Source organism: Erithacus rubecula (assembly GCF_903797595.1).
Source record: "Erithacus rubecula genome assembly, chromosome: 6".
In the NCBI taxonomy this organism is placed as follows: domain Eukaryota; kingdom Metazoa; phylum Chordata; class Aves; order Passeriformes; family Muscicapidae; genus Erithacus; species Erithacus rubecula.
The window spans coordinates 58,187,896-58,212,001 of NC_136688.1; the positions used below are offsets into that span (position 1 = coordinate 58,187,896).

Consider the following 24,106-nt stretch of genomic DNA (forward strand, 5'->3'; position numbering starts at 1 on the left):
GGGAATATAAAGATTGCAGAGAATTATTTCCCCCAAATTCCATGGGGCAGCCTGAAGATCACTCCTTTGCTGAGCAAACTGTAGTTGCATTTTGATTTTCATCCTTACAAAGTATTTAATTTTGTGCCTTGGTTTCTGGTGCCTGATGCCAGTGGCTCCTCTTGGTGCCTGACCCCCTTCAGTGCATCAGATAAATTATTTTTATAATGGCAGGATGCAGAAATTGGGCACTTTATGATCAAAAGGAGCTTGGCCAGCAGCTCAAGGGAGGGGATTCTCTCCCTCTGCTCTGGTGAGACCCCCCTGGAATTCTGTGTCCAGCTGTGGAGCCAGGCTGGGAGAGCTGGGGGTGCTCACCTGGAGAGGAGAAGGATCCAGGGAGAGCTCAGAGCCCCTGCCAGGACCTAATTGGGCTCCAGGAGAGCTGGAGAGGGACACCCATGTAGCAGTGAATGAGCTGAAAATTTACATAATGACAGAACATTTGGAAATTGCCTTTTCTTCATACTTAGGCAGACAGTGAGTTCAGACCTATCTGAAGTAGCCCATCAAAGGAGCAACATTATCCAGAGAGTTCTGACATATCCAGGCTGATAAAACATCCTGGAAGATAAAACAAAACCAGTTCAGTTCATGTCATCCATTGCTCCATGATCTTTTTCAGGAGTATTCATTTAGTGATGATGAAGTGAAGCTGAAAACTTGATGTGATAGGAAGGTAGGAACAGGTACAGTGCTTTGTGTTTGCACAGAAAGATGCTCAGAATTCAGCTGGAAATCACCCAAGCAACCTGATTCAAGCCTGAAACTGGATCTGACTTTAAAGTTGATCCTGATCTGTGAAGAGGATTGGAACAGATGAACCCCAGCAGTCCCTCTGCCAGAAAATATTCTGTGATCAAGTCTGTGATTCCATGATAGAAATACAGAAAAAAAAAAAATCCTGTCAGTTAGATTTAATATTTCAGTCATTGATTTTGAAACAGCAGAACTTTATTGGATTTTTTCTTGCTGAATTTCAGTGTGTGGTCAAGGCCACAAAACCTCTAAAAATTGCATTTGGAAAAGTAGATGATTTGTTTTTGTCTTAGCTCTCAAATAGTATTTTCTCACTGTATAAAAAGCTCATATAGATTTTTTTGGCACAGTTAAGTTAACCTGCAGATGGAAAAGTCCTGCTCATAGAACTGTGCAGGTCAGGAGGGATCTCTGGGGATGCTCAAACCCAACCCCCCTGCTCAGAGCCACAGATCTGATGAGAGCAGGTTGCTCAGGATGTTCCCTGTGGGATTTTTAATATCTCCAACAACAGACTCCACAACCTCTCTGGGCAGCCTGTTCAGTATTTTACCACCCTCACCATGAGAAACAACTTTTTTATTTTCCTACTTTTTTGAAGTTCCCTGTGCTCATTGTTCCTGTGGGTTGCTGTCCTGGTTTGAAGGACAGGTGTTTGCTAATAAAGACAGAAGCTTTTCTTTTTTGTAAATGGAGGATGTAAACTCTTTTCCTCCAAATTATAATAATTTTGAAATTAAGGGGCTTTTAGGCAAAGATAGGGGAATTAGGAATAACAGTTCTTTACAAGGACAATTAAACTAGCAATGCAGTATTACACAGAACAATCCCAGCCCTGGCAGAGTCAGAATCCAAGCTGGCACAGTCAGTCAGTCAGGGTGGTGGCACAGTCCCATTCCATGGTGCTGCATCCTCCTGCAGGGGCAGATGTGGCTCAGCTGGAGCAGTGCTCCTGGAGAAGGGGCAGTTTCCTCTGAAGCTCCAGGGATGATGTGCAAGGCTCTGGTTTTCCTCTGGAATCCAGTGGAAAGAAGGTGCCTTGGTGTCCAAATGTCAGTTTTTCTCTGGGTAGGAAAGGCTTGGCTCCTGCCCTGGCTGGAGCATCTCCCAGTGGGATGATGGAATTTTATCAGCCATGCCCTGGGACTCAGTGGCCATGAACAGGAGATATCTGCTGGAGGGAGGATGGGCTGTGGGAAGATAAAGATGATTGCCCAGCTGGTTTAAAGATGGCCCATGAGCAGAGAATGTGTGCCAGGAGATCAGGGGCACTGCCCACCCAGTTCAGCAGATGGGACAGAATGCACATTTCTGACTACTGTATTATATATTATATATTATGTATTATATATTGCTGGCCACATCCTGTACTGCAGCTTAAGACAGTTGCATTCCCACAGCCAGTAAAATATTGTGGATTAAATTATTCCATGGAATCCCAAGTGCTGTAACTCTGAGCCTGATTTTCCTTCCCCCCAGAGAAGTGATGTGCAACAATAAATATATTTTATTTATAGCTGGGATAACTGTGGCAGCTTTTTCCACAAATGTGGAATGTCACTCACTTTGCTGGGTCAGGGAGTCCTGGAGTCTTGCAGAACAGGGCAATGGTACTGGTTTTAATTAAAAACTTTTACTTTTAAACAGTTCATTCTTAAAGTTAAATACCCCATGAGTTTCACATGACCCATAAGCACAGTTTTTAATAAAAGCTGTAAAGATAAAAAAAGTTCATAGAAAATAAATCCATGACAAAACTGATTTTTTGTCCTTATAAAACATTCCCGTGTTCTTGTAAAAAATTCCCTATAGCCTAACAAAATAAAACTCCTCTCCCTAAACTAAACCAAAAAACTTTATTTAAATTAATAACTAGCTAAAATATTTCTATATATTATTATTAAAAAGTAAAAAAAATTTAAAAATTTATTCTAAATTTATTATTTCTTTATATTATAATAATTTTTTTTTCTTTACACCCTTTAAGTTTTGAACCTGCCTTACTTTTACTCCTAATTCTAGCTCACAACAAAAAAGAAATATATTGAAATTACCAAATCTAAATTAAGCAGCCTCTTTCTGATGATAAAGGCTCTGTTGTGATGTCATAACTGGTTACAAAGAGTGAAGAAACTGAGTTTGGGACCTGACACTTCTGCTAGAAAATCAGTTTGGTTTTTTGGGGTTTTTTTAAATATATACATTTTAGTTCTTTCTAGAAAATGTGACTATTTTTTTTTTTTCCTAAAAATGGTGATGCTAATGAAAAAAAAAAAATGACACCCCTTTTAAAAATTTTACTTTGAAGCTCAGTGTTTTTACTTTTAGTTCTCTACTACCTCCCTCCCTTCTCCCTCCCTTCTTTGTTCAAATGGAGAGGATATAAGGAGAAATCAGATGCTGCATGTCTTAAGAGAAAGCATTCCCAAGGTACAGTAATTGGAGATTTCTTTTTTATTTTTTGTAGTGCTCCTGGGTTAGGAAGCTTTAAATTCTAGTTTGTTTGTCTCAGTTAAATGTTAGATTTTAAATGCTTCAGTTTTTTGAGCTGTATCCATGGCATTTCCTTGCAAGGGGAAGGATAAAGCATCTTAAAGCTTAGAGGAAAAGTAGAAGTGTTGTGAGTCCTAGAGAAAAGTAGATGCTTGTAGTGTCACACAGTAATTCTTGCTAGAATTCTTTGGGACTGATGAAAACTGCAAACATTTGTTTTTTGCACTCTTTTTGTGTGTGTGGTTTGGCTTTTTCAATAAAATAAAAGTGACTTTTTTTAGGATTGCAGCAGGCCTGGTATGAGATTAATTCTGCCAGAGAAGGAACTGAGGGTTTCTGCCAGATAATGTTTTGTTTGCTGCTTTCTTTTGGATAACACAATCTTTAATTTTATGTCATAATTCATTTTTGCTGCAGCTTTGGGATGAAATGAGTCCCTGGAATGGGATTGTATGGAATATAGCTAAAGGCTGCAGAAAACAACCTTGACCTTTGCAGCAGCTGATGTGGAGCAAATTTATTTCAGAAAGTGGGGGGAGATCTTACATTAATGATTGCAGAAGGCTCCAAAGTTCTCTCTGCCCAGGAGTGATTAAACTTTCACTGGCTGCAGTTATTGTGGAGCTCCTGAAGCCTTTAATTTAAAATGTAATGTAATGTAAAATTAATTTAAAATGTAAATACACATGGTAGGTTCAGAGTTCTTCTTGTCACACTTTGTATTCTTGTAGCTCCTGGGGATGTTGTGAGCTCTGAGAATTTATTTTGACATGCATAAATGTTTGCCTTTTGATTTCCTTGAATTATTTTTTTATGTGGTTGGATCCAAATGGAAAATGCCTGAATTCAGAATGTTTTGTAATAAACTTTTTCCTGCCTCTTCTCACTCAAGGAACTCAAGTCTGTTAAAGGTGAATCAGTGTAAGAAAGGACTTCTGCCTTTTCTTTTGTAAACTGAAATTTTGAAATTATGCTGTGCTTTTTTTTTTTTCCCCCTCAGATCATGTTCAGTTGTAATAATAAATGTGCTTGAATTTAAAAAAAAAAATTAGGTGGCTGTGTGACAAATCATCAGTGACACTGATGAATTGAGAGGTGGTGAAAATGACAGTAATGTGTGACATTTTTATTAAGAGCAATACCCTTTTTAATGACTCTTAAAAAAAAAAAAAAGTAAGAAAAGGTTTTTAAATCCATAAATTTATGTACCAGAAGCTGAGAGTCATTTCAGAGGGAACAACAGCAGCCAAATATGCTCTCAGCTCCATGTACCACGTGTCAGGATTTTTTCAGGATTTTGTGTGGCACCTGCTGCTTGCAAGACAGATTAATTTAAAACTCTTTAGGAAAAAAAAAAAAAAGAAAAAAGGCAGGAGAGGTTTTGAGACAGTCTATATCATTCCTCTGGTTCTTTATCCTGACTGGAATGGCAGTGCCTTTGTCCTTGGAGACAGTGCCAGCCCTGAGCACTTCAAAGTTTGGTGTTTTTTTTTATTTTTGACTTGAGCACTGTCAAACTGTGGGGAGAAAAGATCCACCCCATGCTTTGGTCCTGGCAGGTGGATGAAAGCATCAAGTAAAGAAGTATTTAGTTTAAAAAGGAGTTTAATTGTGAGCACTTGGCCCCAGGAGGTGTTGAGGATGTTCCCATGTGCACATCCCTGGATTCTGCACAAGTTCCTTGCCATGAGCACAAACACAGCTCAGGGTTTCTGTTCCTGTTATTCTCCATTTTTTGCACTCAAAATGAGTCAAAAGTCAAATGGAGACCAGGTTCTGCAAGCTCTGTTCCATGCTTTATGGTTAATTTTTCGTATTTCAATTTTTTAAGGGGGTTTTTTCCCTCAGTGTTCATCTATCTTGGTGAATCTGGAGATTTTTGTGATAGCAACCATTGATTTCTTCAGCTTAAATAAATCCTTTCTTTATCCCATCTTCCATCTCCAGCAGGGCTGAGCTTTCCTTATGCTCACTCTGTAGCTGTCTTGGTTGGCATTCCTGAAAAATGTTTCATTTCTAAGTTCTGGCCATAAAAGAACCCAAAATTTGGCCTCATCTCCAAAGACTTGGCCAAACTAAAATCCTAGAAGGGCTTGGGTGGGACCTTTAAATCCCATCCCATTCCACCCCTGCCATGGGCAGGGACACTTCCACCATCCCAGGGTGTTCCAGCCCCAATCTCCAACCTGGCCTTGGGCACTTCCAGGGATCCAGGGACAGTTTCAATAAGGAATTTCTTCTTTACATCTAATCTAAATCTCTCTTTCTTTAGTTTAAAACCCTTCCCTTTTGTCCTATCTCTATCTCCCCGTGTAAAATGTTGTTCCCCCTTTTTTCCAAGCCCTCTCCAAGTCCTGGGAATCCACTGGAAGGTTTCCCCAGAGGCTTTTCCACACCAGAAAAGTGCACAGAGGTTTTCTGCATCTGGGGAATCACCTGTCAGTGGGGATGCTCTCAGTGCCAACATGGAAATAAATCCATGAGGAGTCTGGTCCAGAGGGAGATTTATGGGAGACAGATCTCAGTGAAGCTCAGCAGGATCCCAGCCTGGATCCCTGGAGAGACCCCTCAGGTGTGGAATTTGTGCTGCTGGAGGATGCAGAGGGATGAGCAAGAAGAGATTCCCTTGAGCCTCAGCTGGATTTGTGCCTGGGCTCTCTCAGCCAGGCTGGGACATGCTCTGGTGGCTCTGTGCCACATCCTGGTGGCTCTGGCACCCTGGGACACCCAGAGCTGTCAGAGTGACCCCTCTGGAGCAGGCAGGAGGCTCACAGGACACTCACACAGACAGAATGTCAGTCCTGTTCTCATCCTCAGGTAACATCACTTTCCCTTCCTCAGGTGCAGTTTCAAACCAGGAGTGTCAGTCTGTGATATCCCATCCCTGCAAAGCACAGTTTGAATGGTTTCCTTTTATTTACTTTTTTTTTTTTAGGATGTTTCTTTTCAAACTGCTGTCAAATCCTCCCCAAAGGCACATTTTTGTGTTCCCTGTCTCACTATTAACACCCCCTGGGGCTGTCAGCAGCAAAAGCTGCTTTTGGTTAAACTCTCAAGCATTTTAATAATCTCTTTACTGTCAATAATCACAGAATCAAATCCCAGAAATGTTTATATTGGAAGGGCCCTTAAAGCCCATCTGATTCCTGACTCCTGCCACCTCCCCCTAGCCCAGGTTGCTCCAAACCCCATAGAGGCAAAAGGTTTGTGGACATCACATCCAGGGTTTGAGGTTGAACAGACATCATGGTGTTTATAGAAATTACAAAGTGAAAACAGGAATCTTGGGTAAAAAAAAAAAAAAAAAGGCAAAAAAAGCTCCAAAGCAAAGCAGGGAGTGTGTTGGAAAGCAAAATTTACTGATAGAATCTAAAGGAAATGTAAATATGTCAATTAAAATTGCAAAATTTATTACCTCACTGGCAAATTGGTGGATTCTCTGGGAAGCATTGTCCATGTGCCTCTTCTGCATCCTGCCACTTACCTAAAAAACTCCTGATATTTTGTGGCTAAAGAAAAACTGTGAGGCAAGGACCAGCACATGAAGTTGCTTTTTGTTCTGTTTCTGTATAGAAAGGATGAGTTCACAGTCCAAGGGCTGTAATTGATCTGAGCTGGAATTCAGTCTGTGCATTAATGGCACAGCTCAGAGTAGTTACTGTGCAGTCAAGGGACAGGTTTGGTCCTGCTGAAGGCCACTGCCACTTTCATGTGCTGTTTTGTTATCAGTGGACCCAGTTTTTAACACTTGTGAAAGCGTTGCTAAACATGCAGAGAAATAGTGCTGAATAGTCCCTAGAATCCCAGAATTATTTGGGTTGGGAGGGACATGGCAGGGACACCTTCCACTGTCCCAGGATGCTCCAGCCTGGCCTTGGACATTCCCAGGGATCCAGGGGCAGCCACAGCTGCTCTGGGCACCTTTGCCAGGGGCTCCCCACCCTCACAGAGAATTCCATCCCAATATCCAACCCAAATCTTCCCTTTTCCAGTTAAAAGCCATTCCCTGTGTCTGTCCCTCCATCCCTTGTCCCCAGTCCCTCTCCAGCTCTCCTGGATCCCTTTAGGCTCTTCAAGGGGCTCTGAGCTCTCCCTGGAGCCTTTTCTTCTCCAGACTGAGCATTCCCAGCTCTGTGCAGGTGACATTTCTTTGGATGCAGCCTGGGTCACATTTGGGCTGCAGACACACCTGGCTGGGTTGTGTTCATCTTCTCCTTGGGCTGCTCTCAATCTGTTCCCTCTCCAGCCTGAATTTCTGCTTGGGATTGCCCTGACCCAGCTGCAGGACCTCACACTTGCCACTGCTGAACTTTGAAGTACTTTGGTGTTTCCACATCTGTAAATGGGGTAACTGCACCACTTAATCTTGTCTTCATTTTCTTCTGTCTTCGCTCAGAGTCAGGATTAAAAACATGAAGGAGACAAGTTTCTCATGTTTGGGCTTGGTTCTTTATTAAATCTTATCCAAAGTATAGAGAGTTCTGCAACACTTGCAGCTACCAGCTAGAAGTGAGCAAAATGGAGATCAACTTAGCCAGTTACAAGGTATTTTAAAGCTAAACAGTCCAGTAGAGAATTAACACTTTTATTATTTTTGCTTTTGACCCAATAACCAAACTCCCATGACCCACAATGCAGCACTAATTGCAACCTGAAATCATGAAGAAGAAGGGAGACAGAAAGGAAACAACACCCCAAATCCCCCATCTTGTCCCATATCTATTACTATATCATAAAATCTTCAAATTCCAAACCCTTCACCATGTGAGCTCACACACTTCTATTTAACCACACACCTGTGGTTTTAACTCCATCACTCAAATTTGGAAGCTTCTCTAAGGTCACTCCAAACAGTGTTCTCCAGGAGGTCAGTGTCAGAAAGCTCAAAATTCCCAGATTTCTGGGTTCCAACACCCATCTTGTGGTTGATGATATTCCTTCAATGTCCACGTTCAGGAAGAACAGCCTAAAAATGAGGAATTTGTTCTTCTCAAATGGGAATAATTAAAGCAGAGTAGGAAGAAGCTGCTTGTTCCTTTATGTTCCTTCCAACAGAGAGGCTGAACTCCATTCCAGAAGGAATTTGAGGATCACTCCTCCACAAACTGCTGCTTTTGGAGTGGTAATAGAGATTCAACCACATCTCTTCCTCTTCTTTTTTTTTTGGATGTTGAACACAACACCCTCCAAAGGCATCAAACTCTCTTCCCTCCCTCCTGTGCCAGCTTCCCCAGGATCATACTCTGAGAGGGATTTTGCAGAATGCAAAATTTCTTGAAGTTCTTGAAGACCTTTCTTGGATTTCTTGTTGACCTCCTGGGCAGACCATTTCTGCTTTTCAAAGTCAGGCTTGTTTCTTTCCTCTTCTTGCTCTGTCAGTGTAAAACAATGATGTAATTCCAGTTATTTTGGTGAATCAGTTGTTTACCACAACACAAAGGCTAATCCTCTAATCCCTGTGTTCCTTAAGGATTTTGTTTAGTTTTTCATCAGTCTGTGTCAAGTCTGTCTGCTTTGGCAAAAGAACAAAAAATTATTGCAGGAGAAAGGTCTCAACATCTGGCTGAGCTGGTTTGTGCTGCAGCAAAGTTAAAATTGGAAATTGTGATGGCTCAGGCTTTCTCAGAATGTTTTCAGAACAGTATAAAAAATTCATTTGGGTGATTCAAGGAGGAGACAGGTTAGAGCTCTGCCTGCTGTGGAAAAAACAACCCCAGAACAGCTTCTCTGGGTGTTTTCCATTACTTTGGACTTTCCAGCAAGAGCAGGGATAGTTAAATCACATTTCTTTAGCTATTGGTGTTGTCACCTCTCCAACTGCTGAGCACCCCACATTTAACAAGACCTCAGCAGTGAATTTTGGTGAAATCCAAATTGCTGTAACTCAGCTTGCCTCCTGCAAGCTCCAAGCCCAAGATGATTTTGATGTGCAGCACAATGTGCCTGTTGTTTAATCCTCACAGTCAGGCTGTGTGTCATGAGGTCGAGCCCTGAGCTCAATCAGTTCCAAATCTGGAAAAACACAATCAGCACACAGAAAAAAAAAACAAAAAAACCCCAACCACTGGAGCTCTTAGTGGCTTTTGAAAGAGCTAAATTCTGTTCTGTGCCAGAAATTGCTCATTCAGAGGCTCATTGAGCTGCATTTCCAGCTCTGAGATATTCCTGAGAGGGAAGAATTGCAGCAGAGCCTTCTAGCAAAGGAGAGTCTGTGTGTTAGAGCAGAGCTCTCATGGGAGGGAGGGCTGAAATTCCACTTTTTTTAGTGATGGAAATACCTGGAGCAGCCACCTGCCCATCACACCCACCTCTAGCATTGCAGGATCCATTACCCTGCCCCATTTAAGGGAATATTTTGGCTACTTCCCACCCCAAAACGAGGATGGGAGGTGATCTTCAAACTGCTGCTTGTCCTGCTCAGATTAAACCCAGCTGTAAAAATTCCTCAAGGTAAGAAATAACACAAATTTAGGCATAATGCACCTTTATCTTTTAACCTGTGTGTAAATCACCCTTCACTCTTTCTGTCTCTGTTTAAAGAAGGTTTTTTTCCCTCCTCTTTTCCCCAGCTAAATTCAGTGTTGTTCCTTTTTGCTGCAGCTATTCACAGCCTCAAGCTGAGCCGTAACCACGTGGACTGGCACAGTGTGGATGAAGTGTATCTGTACAGTGATGCCACCACATCCAAAATTGCAAGGACTGTTACTCAAAAATTGGGGTTTTCCAAAGGTAATCCTTCCCAGACTTGCTAAAGAGTTAAATGCAATTTGAAGTTTGTTGCTTTAACTCTAAAAGGGTATTGCAGGTTTTAATGTGAGCAACTCACTATTGGCCATTGCATTTTTTACATTATAGGAGTATTCAGAGTTCTTAGTTTGTGTAAATAATCATAACTAGATGTGATTATTTTTAAATTTTATTTTATTTCCATTGCATATTTGATTTTTTATATCTTAATTTTATTCCATATTTTGATGGGTTTGGATGCAGCAGTTAGCACTGCATAATAAATACAAGAAAATACTGCAGTGGCAGAATCCAGAAGCTGCTGTAAAATTAGAATTATTCCTGTAATAATACAAGTATTACAGGAATACTTGCAGTATTACTTTTAATATTTTTTTAAATAATTACAGTATTTTTCAACTTTAATTTTACTGCTGAGTATTTGCATATTGGGATGCATTCCTTAAAATACATGACCATACCTTCCCTCTCCCCACCTCCATCCAGCTTTTCTTTTTCTGTTCATGAGGCAGAAGTATGAACTGACAGGAAAGGGCATTTAGACAGGAATTATTTCCAGTAGGAATTCAGGCTCCTTTAAGCTCAAAACTGCCAGTCAGAAAAGCAGCAAAGCTGAGATGGTTGGAAGAGAGGGTGAAAAGCAAGAAAAAGCAGATTATTGCCAGCCTAGAAAATGGGAATTTGTCCTGTGAACAGAACAAGAACCTGCACATCTGGTTTGTTCTTTGAAGAGTCAAGGTCAAGTCCTAGGTCTGACTTGAATCTGCATCCCTCTGCCCTGTAATTAATGCCCTCTTACCCCGCCAGGACTTAATTAATGTTTCCTAAAAAAAAAAAATAATATAATTGAGTGCTTCAATGAAGTAATTTAGCCAGAACACCAGTTGGATAATGTGTAATAAATAATAAGATCTGTCCTAAATTGATTTGTGGGGGAGAAATATCAAAACCTGTCTTGGGTAAAAAATGTCCTTAGAGGGTTTGGGGTGTTTTATTCCTCTTTAAAACCAAAATAAGTTGTTAGTTCTAGTTTTTGGGGCCAGCACTTGTGGCTGGTGTGGTCCCCTGGATGTCACTAGAGGGGGATGGAGGCACATTGTGCCCATGGCTTTGTCAGCACAGCAGGGAGAAAACACCCACATCAACCTTGGGAAATGGTTCTGAGTTTGGCCACAGAGCTGGAGAACAAGGGGGGAAATTCTAGATTAGATCAGCTCAAAACAAGTTATCCCTATCAAAATGATACATTTTAAAGGCTTTCAACCAGCTCTCTTAATTGGGATGAATAAAGTGATTAGACTTAATCACTTATGTGGTCATTTCCATGATCCATGCTTTGGGATTAAGAAGGAATTTCATTGATTGAGTTGGTTTTGTGTTGTAAAAGTGTGTGCACAGTTAAACTGCATTTTGAAGAGCTGTTCTTCAAAACATACCTGAAATTATTTCCCTTTGCAGTAGAAATGGATATTGATATCACCTAGCTGTTGAAATATTTCAGGGTTTTAAAAGTGCCTGTGTTTAAAAATAGGTGCTAATCCTTTAATTTTGTGGTTCTGTATTATATAATCTGATTTTCACTGTGTTGGCCTGAGAAGAGCCAAGCTTGTGTCAGCAGATAGAGCAGTGCACTTGGCAGGATGTCACTGATGTGGGTAATGTTCTTTCTGCAGCTTCAAGCAGTGGCACAAGGCTACATAGAGGTTATGTAGAAGAAGCCACATTAGAAGACAAGCCACCCCAGACCAGTCACATTGTGTTTGTTGTGCATGGCATTGGGCAGAAAATGGACCAAGGCAGGATCATCAAAAACACAGCCATGTGAGTTGTGTCAGCAGAGCCTTTGGTTTGGCCTGAATCTTTTCCTGTTTTCCTCCTCTTCTCCTGAGTCATTAATCTTTGTGCTGTGGGTGCACTGTTTTTTATGGTAATTGGGATGTACAGGCTTATTCTGATTTTTTCACCAGCACTTGTGACTTTTGGGGAACTGGTCAAGAGGACACAGCCTCAAATTGCAGCAGGGGAGGTTCAGCTTGGACATCAGGAGGAATTTCTTCATGGAAAGGGTTCTTAAGGATTGGAGTGCCCATCCCTGGAGGTGCCCAAGGAATTCCTGGATGTGGCACTCAGAGCTCTGGGCTGGGGATTGGGCACAGCTTGGATTCTGTCACCTCAGAGATCTTTTTTCCAGCCTGAAGGAATCTGTGTGAAATTCTGGCTCCTGTGGTTGGTGACTTTGCTGAGCAGGGAGAGAAATTTTGACCCAAATTTCTCATTTGGTAAAAATCAAGAGGAATGTTGTTTCTAAGTGGTGCCTGGGTGGATGAAGTGCATAACAACTGGGATGTAACTGAGCAGAACATTTTGGATTAAGTGGAATGGGAAAGTTAATATCAAACTGGAATCTCTCAGAGCTCAGAATTGGGATAGTGGGCAAACAAATTGCATCCTGTACAAGAGGGGGAATGGGGAGATGCAGGAATGTTGTCATTCCCAACAGGACAGGAATGAAGCTGTTGCTTTGCTCATGCTGTGCACAGAGCCTAGCTCAAAAGCAAAATGTGGCCAAAAGGCTGCAAAATCTCTTCACTGAAAGTCTTTTGTGGTTTGGAAATGATGTTTCCCAGTATTCTGGGAGTGTTCAAGGTTCATTGGCCTAGTGAGTGGCATCCTCACTCATGCCAGGAGTTGGAACTTCATGATCTGTAATTCCTTTCCAACCCAAAGCAATCTGTGATTTTGTGCACCTGAAAAGATGATTTTTGAGTCTTAGAAAAATATTATAAATTCCTGATGGCAGCTGTGTGGGGGACAAGGTGGCATTGAAGAATCCTTCATTAGCAGAAAAGGTGTTAATGACAGATCTGGATGGTTCAGTTGGTGTGTCCCAAATAGCTCCAGGTTCCATCAGCCCTGCCAAACCCAGTGGTTCCTGTGAGGAGAGCTGGGATTTTGTGGTTGGAGCTTTGTCACCCTCCCTTTGCCTCCAGAATGTCACTGCAGGTCAGTGAATCCAAAGCAGAGAGAAAAAAGTTAGTCACCAAAACGAATGAAAAAACTTCAATTTTTGTGGGATGGAGTTACACTGGGAATGTGAATATCCTCAGTATAAGCTGCTGTTTTAACAGTGACTAGAAATAAAACTTCAGCTTTGGAATCATTGAATTTTTCTGCTTTATCTTTCTGCCTCCTCCATTTTCCATAGATACAGGGGTTATATGGGTGGATTGACTTCAGCTCAGGTCACAGTGCAGAGATGTTCATTCCATAAGTCTTGCTCTAATTGTCAGCCCAGCATATAAAATATTTTGTCAAAAAGGGACACAAGACTTTATGTGCTTCAGTAAATCTCACTCATATCCTCAAGAAATACCAGACAGCATTGCATAGCCTTTCAAAATGCTAATTATTGGCATAAATTCTCCATTCTGCACAAAATGTGCAAATTAAAACATCATTTTAGATTGAAGTATCTCTTTTTTTTCTATTCCCCTTTTTTTTTTTTTTTTTTTTAAATAACAACTTAATACTTACCACTGATGAACATCCCATATGTTCCAGGGAGGGATTTCAGAAGGAATGTCTGCCAGGCTCTCACACTTTCTGTTAGCACCTTCATCCATGATATTTGTATGGTTAGTTGTTTTTGGGCTGGATTTTTACATGCTTTTCCAATAGAGACCAGTTGTACCTTTTGAAAAAGAAAATTAATATTTTTGACCATTTATACTTTGAAGTCAAAACTAATGAGAGATGTCAGTGGGGTTTTTTTGGGTTTTTTTGCATTTTAATGCACATTTTTTAGTAGGAAACCTGTAGCTGGACCCCACCACATCTCATTTGACACATTCTGTCCTCAGGTAACACCTTGGGAAGATGCTGCTGCATCATTAGGCAGATCCTGCTGGTTACAGAGGTGAAAACAGAACCCTTGTCCAGGGAAATTCCAAATTATCCACACTAATTTCATTAAGCACTGGAGCTCAATCTCCTCATTAGCCTGGCTGGGTGCTGTGGTTGCAGGGTGTCCTGTGAGTGGGTAAATGGAAAAGATGAATTTATGGATGCTTGGATGAGCAGGTCTGTGGTGGGTGTGACATAATTTTGTTTTTTCTCTGTGTAGTTAAACACATTTATTATCTAAATGTAGCACAGCAGCTGGTGCAACAAGCTGCTCCTGTCAGCTCTGATATTCTCTGGGAGCCTGGCTGGGAAGAGACAGCCCCTCCTCCAGGCTGGAGCAGGGATTCAGCTCCCCAGCATGAGCAGAGTGACATGTTCTGAGCTGGGTTGGTACCACAGGGATGGGGGTTCAAGGGAGAAGGCTTTGAATACCTTTGTAACAAAGGTTTTATGGCAGAATGTACTTAATTGGAGGAGGTTTTATTTGCCAGCAGGTGCAGAATTCTGGATTCCTTGGTTTGTGATAAGGCAGAGGGTTAGGTTTAAAATAAATCTCTTTGGGATTTGTTTTTACTGTACACACATATTCTTTGGAGTGTATTTTTTCATTTTTTCAGAAGGTGATCTGTGGTTCTGTTGGATTTGAGGGTGAATGGGAGGGAGAGATGTTGTTACACATATTGAGTATGATGTAGAATCTTGGAATGGTTTGGGTTGGATCTTAAACTCTTCTCATTCCTTTGGCAGGGACACCTTCCCCTGTCCCAGGCTGCTCCAACCCCATCCAGCCTGGCCTGGGGCACTGCCAGGGATCCAGGGGCAGCCACAGCAAATCTGGGCACCTGTGCCAGGGCATCCCCACCCTCACAGAATTCCCAATTCCCAATATCCCATCCATCCCAGTGTCCCATTCTCTGTGTCCTGTCCCTCCATCCCTTGTCCCCAGTCCCTCTCCAGCTCTCCTGAAGGTTCTGCCACATTTATGCCACCCCATAACACCCCATGTTATTCTCTTCTCCAGGCTGAACATTCCCAATTCTCCCATCCTTTCCTCCCTCTGATCATCTTGCTGCTCCCTCTGGACACCTGGGAATGTTTTTATCCATGTTCCCACCCTCCTTTTCAAAGCTCCTGTTGTTTTACCTGCCCCAGGTGAAGGTCAGACCTTTCACCTGCCTTAGGCAGGGCTCAGACTTTTAGTCTGAGCTCAATTTCATCATCTCCTGTGCTTGGGGGTGAGGGGAGCTCTCCTGTGTTTTTCCATAACAGCTGCAGTGTTGTGTCACTTCTGCTCTCAGCCTAAAGCTGGGCTCTGCCTCTGTCTGGATCTCCTGTTTGGATTCCAGAATCATATTTGTCTGTGCTGCTGCTCCCAGCACAAGAATTGCTGCCTGCACAAGCACCAGCATCCTGGCCTAATCACCAATTACATTTTTATTGCAAGTCCCATTAGAAAGCATTTTAATTGTGGATTATCATTAGGATAATTACTTTGGAATAGCTATTTTGGTACACTTCCATTGATATGCAAGCCTGGGCAGAGCCTCTCTGAAGCTTTTCACTGCATTAATGTGTGCTGCTGGAATCTCAAATGAAGATTTTCCTGTAAAATCTTTCCTGTAATTTTGCTCTTCAGGTATTTGGTAGCTTTATGTTCCATTTAAATGCATGTATTGCATTAAATACATATGAGATGCTTGTTTTTCATCCTTTGGTGCAAGTACTAATTCCAAATTAAGCACCCAACTGGTAAATATTGGCTTACAGGTTTCAACTTGAGCCTGTCTTGCAAGAGGAGTTCAGGCCAAGAGGTAAAAGGTGATGGTTAGGGCATGAAATGGTTTTGGAACAACCTGTTTGGTGTATGCTTGTTACCTAACACATAAGTTGTGTTAGGTAATAAATATAATAAGGTAATAAGTAAGTAATAAGCTGTGTGTTGGACAGGAGCTGCAGCAGCCTGTTCAGGATTTGGGTGTATTCCCAGGGCTGCTCCCATTCCCAGCCTCCCCCATCCCTTGTTTGTGCCCTTTCCCTGCCCACACCATCCCAGCTGGAAGCTGCATCACTCCAGGTGGTCTAAAAATGTGGGATTCCATGTGGGATTCCATCAGGAATATGGGAGCTGGGAGAGGGGGACAGGGAGTGCCTGCAAGACAAACCTTCCTTGGAGAGCAGTGCTGGAAGAGAGTCTGGAGCACCTGGATCTCCCAGGATCAACAACAAAGCAGCTTCAGTTCCTCTGATCATGCAGAATCCTGTTATTCTTCAAAAGGATGGAGTGGGACTCCCAAAAGGATGGAGTGAATCCCATTGCCCTTTCTTTTACCATCAGGGATAAAGGGTTATGATTTTAAACTGACACAAAGGGCAGGTTTAGATGAAATTTTAGGAAGGAATTCCTCCCTGGGAGGATGGAACTGAAGAAGAGGCTGCCCAGGTGGCTTCCCCATCCCTGGAATGCCCAAGGCTGGGCTGGACAGGATTTGGAGCACCCTGGGACAGTGCAAGGTGTCCCTGCCCATGGCAGGGGTGGCACTGGATGAGTTTTAAGGTCCCTTTTAACCCAAACCATTCTGGGATTCAATGATTTTATGAGATCAAGAGTTGAGAGTAAAAAACTGGCACGTTTAAGGCTTAAATTAAAGCCCCTTCCCTCTTTCTCTGTCATGGATCATCTGACTGAAGAGAGTCTGCAAAGATAACCTGAAATTAAAATGAATAGTTTCTTCAAGCTTTCAGGCATTTTGCTTTGTTAACATCAGCATCATTCTGCAAAATATGGGATGTAGCTGAAGCTAACTCAGTTTGCAACTCCCCCATTTTTAATGGAGTATTTGCAAATCCTACACAATGAGATGTAAAAAACCCTGCAGTAATAATTCTAAATATGTTAACATATCTCTGGAATATATTCAGTTTAAGCAAGGATGTATATCTGTGAAAATATGGGTTTGTTATTTATTATTTTAATCAGGGAAAGGCAGCCAGGCACATTTTATTCGTGGTGAATCTCAAAGTACCAATTTTCAGGCCATTACTTCTTGCATGGAAAATAGCAATCTGTCAGAATTCTTTCTAAGGTGTGCATTGCATCTGTGCATGAGTGGGGTTTTTTTATTTTTCTTAGAAAAATCATAAATTAGAGTTGTTTCTTTGTTTCAATGCATAGCTTCAAATAATGTTGCTCTGGAGTCAGTATTTCAATTTTCAGTACTGCATTTGTATCAGGTGAATTCTCTGCCTGTTGAGATGAGGATTTATGACTTCAGTTGGTGTTAATTTAACAAGTGAGTAGAGAGATTTGCCATCTAATAAAATTCTTGAAAGAAATTTATTTTTGAGAAGAAAAAAAAATAATAAGAAAGCAGAAAAAAAAATAACCTCATCTTTATAGGAGCAGAGATAAGCAGGTGTGTGTGCTGGAAGGTTCAATGTGTCTGTGTGTGCATTGCTTGGAAATTGCACCCAATTTTCTTCAGAATTTCTGATCAGTGGGGGATGTGGGAATTCCAGTGATGCCTGTGAGCAGGAGATGGGTGTGTGTCCTGGTTTGGAGGAACAATGTGCCTTTGCTGTGGCAGATAATGAGAGGGTGAGTGCAGCTCAGCCTGGGACACCCACGGGGTGACAGGTGACAAAAATGGGCTGAAACAGATTTTTATGCACTGGGACCAGGATGAGTTTTGAGAAAACTAAGGAAGGAATGTGTAGAGAGATGGGGTTTGGGTTTTTAATGGAGCTGAGTGGTTCTGTTTGTTCAGGATCATTCCAGCAGGGAAAGCTCAGAGCCTGAAGGGATCCAGGAGAGCTGGAGAGGGACAGGGACAAGGGATGGAGGGACAGGACACAGGGAATGGGACACTGCCAGAGGGATGGGATGGGTGGGAATTGGGAATTCTGGCTGGGCTGGAATTCCCAGAGCAGCTGTGGCTGCCCCTGGATCCCTGGAAATGTCCAAAACTGGGCTGGATATTGGGGTTGGAGCACCCTGGGGTTATTGAAGGTGTCCCTGCCCATGGATGATTTTTAAAGTCTGTCCCAAACCAAACCCTTCTGGGATTTTACAAGTTCAGGATGGTTTTGCTGGAGGCAGGACCAGAGCTGGATAACCTCACCTTCCCTGAGGTGAGCCCACATCTGAGTAAAACCAGGTTTTACATTTCCAAAGTTCTGGATAAGAACACAAAGCCAGCACAGTTTTTAGGAAGGGAGATCTGAAACTTTTCCCAAAAGATTTGGCCACATTATTTTCTCCAAACTCCCATTTCTTGATTTGACTTTTATATTAAAAAAACTCTTTGAGACAGTTTGTGAACAGCTTTAATAAGAACTGGACCCTTTCAGACAGCAGAAATCTCTGTAGTTTTTGTATTTAAAGATTTAGGCATATCTAATAGCTGTTCCTCCACAATATCTCCAGCTGCTACTGATGTATAAAAAATGTTTTTTCCTGCTCTAATAGGACCAGGTTATTTACCATTCCCTTCACCTCAAGTAGCTGTTGCTGTGTAAAATTCTGTGTTTTGTTCATACAGATATTTCTGTGCTTCTGCTGCTTTTAAGCTGAGCAGTTTGAATTTGCTGTTTGGCTAATTTCCTTCTCAGTTGAACTGTGAATTCATTTTGCTGGTGTCAAGCTTTGTGGGGGGAGAATTGGGGAAAGGTAAAACCCATGGGTTGAGATGAGAACAGTCTAATAATAATAATAATAATAATAATAATAATAATAATAATAATAATAATAATGACAATAATAATGGAAAAAATCAAGGAATAAGTCTGGGTCAGCTCTCCTGGCCATGTCCCCCCCATCTTCTTGTGCAGCTCTTTTAATTCTATATTCACTTGAATTTTCTCTTCTTTATAATCTAGAAAGTAATTTTATTTAAAAATGTATATTAAATATTCACTTGAACTTTCTCTTCTTTATAATCTAGAAATTAATTTTATTAATAAATCTTATATTAATTTTATATCCACTTGAATTTTCTCTTCTTTCTGATCTAGAAATTCCATTCTGAAGCTGGCCTCTCACATGCCCTGTTGTGTGTGGGGGTGGCAGGGAGAGTTTTTTGTGCTTGGCAAGGATGGGGCAGCTCAGACCTTAAATCAACCCTGATTTAAGCAGATCCTCTTGCTGAATTTTTATTTATTTTTCCCTTATCATGGGAAGGATATTCTGCTTTATTTGAACCTTTGCCATCTCGTTGGACAGGAATCCAGGAGATTAGGAGTGAAATCACTCCAGGCTTTAAAAATAGAGATGCTGAGCAGTTGCATTTCTTGGCTGTTTGCACAGCCCTGCACTAACTGCTTTGGAAAAAAAATTTTAAAAAAGGATGTAAAAGATGCTACTTCCCTTTCTCCATTTATTTCTCCCTTTCCCCCTTTTTTCCTTTCCCTTTTTTCATTTCCCTGCTTTTTTGCCCTTCCCCCTTTTTTCCTTCCCCTTTTTTCTTCCTCCTTTTTTTCTCGTTTTCCTCCTTTTTCCTTTCTCCCTTTTTTTCCTTTCCCTGCTTTTTTCCCTGTCCCCATTTTTACTTTTCCCTTTTTCCTTCCCCTCTTTTTTCTTCCTCCTTTTTTCCTTTGCCTCTTTTCTATTTTCCCTATTTTTTTCCTTCTTCCCATTTTTTCCTTTCCCTCTTTTTTCCTTTCCTTCCTTTTTTCCTTCCCCTTTCCCTTTTTTCCTTCCCCTCTTTTCTTCCTCCCTTTTTTCTCACTTCTCCCTTTTTCCCTTCTCCCCTTTTTTCCTTTTTCTGCTTTTTTTCCCTATCCCCATTTTTCCTTTTCCCTTTTTCCTTCCCATCTTTTTCCTTCCTCCTTTTTTCCTTTCCCTTTTTCATTTTCCCTGCTTTTTTCCCTTTCCATTTTTCCTTCCCCTCTTTTTTCTCCCCCTTTTTTTTTTCTCACTTTCCCCTTTTTCCCTTTACCCCTTTTTTTCCCTTTCCCTTATTTTCCCTTTTTCTTCCCCCTTTTTTCTCATTTTCCACTTTTCTCCCATTACCCCCTTTTTTCCTTTTCTCCCCTTTTTCCCCTTCCCTCTTTTCTCTCCTTTTTCTCCTTCCCCCTTTTATTCCTTTCTCTTTTTTCCTCTTTCCCAACTTTTCTTTCACCTTTTCCCCATTTCATTTCCTTTCCTCCTTTTTTTTCTTCCCCATTCCTCCTTTTTTCTTTTTTCTTTCTTTATAAAATAAGTGTTAGTGATGGAAAAGTGTTTTCACTCAAAAATGTGGTACATGATTAATCTGCTTTTTTAAATGCATAATGAACTTTACCTGGGGAAAAAAAAAAACCAAAGAAACAGACAAAAAAAATTAATACATCCAAGGAAAATGCCTCAGCTCAGGGAGGAAAATCACTAAAAGCATTTGGAGAAGTGAAGTGCAGGTGGAACTAAAAGAGGGGAAGAGGCTTTGAAAATAGGGGAAAAAGACTGAAAACACTGAAATAAATAAAAAACTTGATGCTTGGAAAAGGGAACCAAGTGCTGGAAACCAGCTCTGGAGTTGGATTTAGTTTGTTGTGCTCATCTTCAAAAATGGGAATTTTGGGCCAGCATTCAGGTAAAGGAAAGAAAGGAAAATAAAACAAAATACTTCCTGGCTTTGGATGCTGAGTGATGTTGATAGAATGCCTGGATATTTAATATTTAATCTGATTTCATGATGATTTTCCTTTTTCAGTGATGGATTTTTCACACAACACAAAGTCAAATTTTTTTAAGAACATGACTTACCATTATTCCCATTTTTCCCCAAACAACAGAGGGGGTCAGAGATACTTTGGGGTTGAGATATTTTAAGTTTTTCTCATCCCTTGAAGGAAATGCAGCAATGTTCATGTTCAGATATGCTGTAAAAATGAAAAGTCTTTTAAAAACCTCTCCATCTGCTCCTGCAAGTTAAAACACTCATAAGTGATCCTCACCCTTGGAGCTCTCAAGCCTTCCAATTCAGTATAGAAAATTAAAATAAAATTCTGTTTTTAAGAGTTTTCTCTGTTTAAAACCACTGAATTGTTTTCCTTCTAGATGGATCAAGTGGTTGATTTCAGTGGATTCTAGATTTCAAAGCAGAGGTGAAATTCTTTATTTTCTATTTTCTGATTTTCTAATTCTTTTCTAATTTTCTAATCCTTACCTTTGACATTCAGCCCTAAACCCACCAGAATTAACAGATACCTTTGAATGGAATTTAGGTGGATTATGTTAAACCCATTCTGTGATGCATTCAGATTCTTTTGAGCATGCAATGCACAGAATTTTTCCATTATATGAGACTTCAAGTATTTAATAATAAAAAGTAGAAATTGAGGGAATTACATGTTTCAGTAGGGATGGAAAATCAGTAATTCATGAAATGTTTTGTGCCAAGAGTAGTCTTCACAGGAAAACACATTTTTTTTTCTTTTTTTTGTAGGATGCGAGATACTGCAAGGAAAGTGGAAGAAAAATATTTTTCCAATCTTGCAACACACGTGGAATTCCTGCCAGTGGAGTGGAGATCAAAGCTGACCCTGGATGGAGGTACAGCACTGGGTTATTTTTCTCTCTTCCAGCAGCTGCAGAATTCTCCCCAGAGTTTTCATCTGTGTTCTCTGCTTGGATTTTCCTTTGTACAACTTTGAACATTTCCATCCCTGGAAGTGCCCAAGGCCAGGCTGGCATAGTGGGATTGGAACAAAATGATCTTTAAGGTGCCTTCCAAGCCAAACCAGTGCATGATTCTGTTTTGCCATTGTGCTGGGTGTAATTAAAGTCTGTTTTTGTTTTTTGTGCAGACACTGTGGACTCCATCACCCCGGATAAAGTGCGGGGTCTGCGGGACATGCTCAACAGCAGTGCCATGGACATCATGTACTACACCAGCCCTCTGTACAGGGATGAGGTCAGTGTGCAAAGACAGCAAAAAGTACAACCCATGTCATTTATTTAGAGCAGAAATGTCTGAAATGGTTTTGTATCAACAGCTGAGAGTGGGAAGGGATTTAATGTTGTTCTTAATTTCTGCATATTTAAAGCAATGAGTGTCCGTAGAGCTGAGGTGCTTTTTACCTCTGATAAAATCCAGGGATATTTGTCACTTCATTTTTGCTGTTTCTGAAGACAGATGGGATTGGCACGAGCCAGTCTGAATCCATTTGTGTGCCCTTGCCTTGAAGGGAAACCAAAATGATCCCCAGTTTCTCAGGGGACTGATAAACTGTTTCTATCCAGGATGCTCCCATCCTTCCTTGACCCATCTGTGTAGCTGTTGAGTGACCTCAGTTATCAGAGGAGAAAACAGGAATATGATCATAAATTATAGTGGCCTGTAAATAATGATAAGCCTTGAATAAATGATAGTAACCTGAATAAATGAAGTAGCCCATAAAATATAGACAGTGCTTCACCCCAGTAGGAACCCTTGTGTATCACACTTAGTGGAAAAGCCTTGTGGGGTAGTTTTAAGATTAATTTCTGTAGGAATTGTAGTTTTTTTCTGTTATATATGGAGCAGTATTAATCCTTTTCCAGCCTTGGTACCCTGAGCATGGTTAAACTGGGGCAAGGTGAGGCTTTCAAATCTTACCTGGGTATTTGGTGCTGCCTTTCAGTCAAATTAGGTGTGTTTACATCCTTTAGACTGGCAACACAATTTTCCAACTGAAATCTGTCCTTCTCTTCCTGCTCAGCAATGCAGAATTCATTGATTAGGGCTCTCCACTGTCTCTCAGGTTTCCCTTTCTGTTGTGTGCCTGAAGCCAACATAAACTCCTGTGACAAGTGATGGAAATTTCTCTGTCAGCTTGAAAACAAATATTTTTAAACTGCATTAGAGGCTTGGCATGACTGTGGACATCTTATGGGAAATGGGTTAGTGAGTAAAGTTGGGGTGTGCTGGCCAGCAGTGTGTGAAAATTTAATTCATTGCTCAGTAGAACTGCAGTTTTACAGGTTTATCACCATCCCCTGGGTGTGAGAACTGACATGGGAGCATGCTTAGATCTGATTACAAAACACTAAGTTGTTTTTCATCAAATCAAATTAATTTCCTTGAAATGTTTGCAACAATACACACAGCTTAGTTTTTCTTATCTCATTTTATTTTCTGTGAGCTAACTTTGCAGAGTTTAACACTCAAATGGAGCATTCTTCTGGATGGTTTTCCCATCTTCAGTGTATTTTTCTTGTGGCACTTTGCTCCTTCCAGCTCAGAAATGAGCCCTGTCTTTGAGGATTCACACGGTCACACATTGCTCAAATTAATCACCCCAGCACAGTTCTTTGTGTACTCCAGGCACTTCCAAGTGCTTTCCACCCAGAAATCCTCAAAGGATCTCAAAGGGAGGTTATTAAACTTGCCTTTGCCCCTGGGAAATGAATTGAGGAATGTGGTGAGCTCAGCCTGGAGAAGAGTGAGGCTGAAGGCTCTGAGCAGCCAGAGTCCAGCCTGGTTTGGGCTGGAAGGGATCTGAAAAAACCCATCCCATCCCATCCCATCCCATCCCATCCCATCTCATCTCATCCCACCCCTGCCATGGCAGGGACACCTCCCAGTGTCCCAGGCTGCTCCAGCCTGGCCTTGGGCACTCCCAGGGATCCAGGGGCAGCCGCAGCTGCTCTGGGAACTCCAGCCCAGCCAGGAATTCCCAATATCCATCCCATCCCTCTGGCAGTGTCCCATTCCCTGTGTCTGTCCCTCCATCCCTTGTCCCCAGTCCCTCTCCAGCTCTCCTGGATCCCTTCAGGCTCTGCAGGAGCTCTGAGCTCTCCCTGGATCCTTCTCCTCTCCCAGCCTGGCTCCAGCCCTTGGAGCAGCTCCATGGCCTCTCTGGGCTCTCTCCAGCATCTCCTTCTGCTGCTGGGAGCCCCAGAGCTGGCAGAGCATTCCAGGAGGGCTCTCCTGTGTCCAGGGACAGAATCCTGCCCCTCTCCCTGCTCCCCTCCATGCCAGGGGTGCATTTTGGGCTGTGAGCACTCAGGGTACCATCCTTGAGTAGGAATTTCCCTTTTTCAAGGATTTTCCCCACACAGAATTATCACAACTTCTTTAAAGCCCTGAGCACTATTTGGGCAGCTCATTGAGGGGTTGGCAGTGGCAGAATTTCCCTCTCTCCTTCCAGGGGAAGGAGCTTTGTCCTGTTGCTCTCCAGGGGCTCTGGATTGCTCATTTGAGCCCTC

At 41.6% G+C, this 24,106-nt stretch overlaps 1 protein-coding gene across 2 annotated transcripts in view; it reads left to right on the forward strand.

Annotated features, from left to right (window-relative positions):
• Window positions 1-24,106, forward strand: part of DDHD1 (DDHD domain containing 1) — a 60,651-nt gene that overhangs the window by 16,457 nt on the left and 20,088 nt on the right. The window contains exons 3-7 of one of the 2 annotated variants that reach the window (XM_079307823.1): window positions 3,127-3,228; window positions 9,892-10,020; window positions 11,712-11,859; window positions 21,363-21,469; window positions 21,724-21,830. In XM_079307823.1, the coding sequence (XP_079163949.1) occupies window positions 3,127-3,228; window positions 9,892-10,020; window positions 11,712-11,859; window positions 21,363-21,469; window positions 21,724-21,830 (593 nt within the window). The remainder of the gene's footprint in view (window positions 1-3,126; window positions 3,229-9,891; window positions 10,021-11,711; window positions 11,860-21,362; window positions 21,470-21,723; window positions 21,831-24,106) is intronic. The other variant, XM_079307824.1, reaches the window with a different exon arrangement.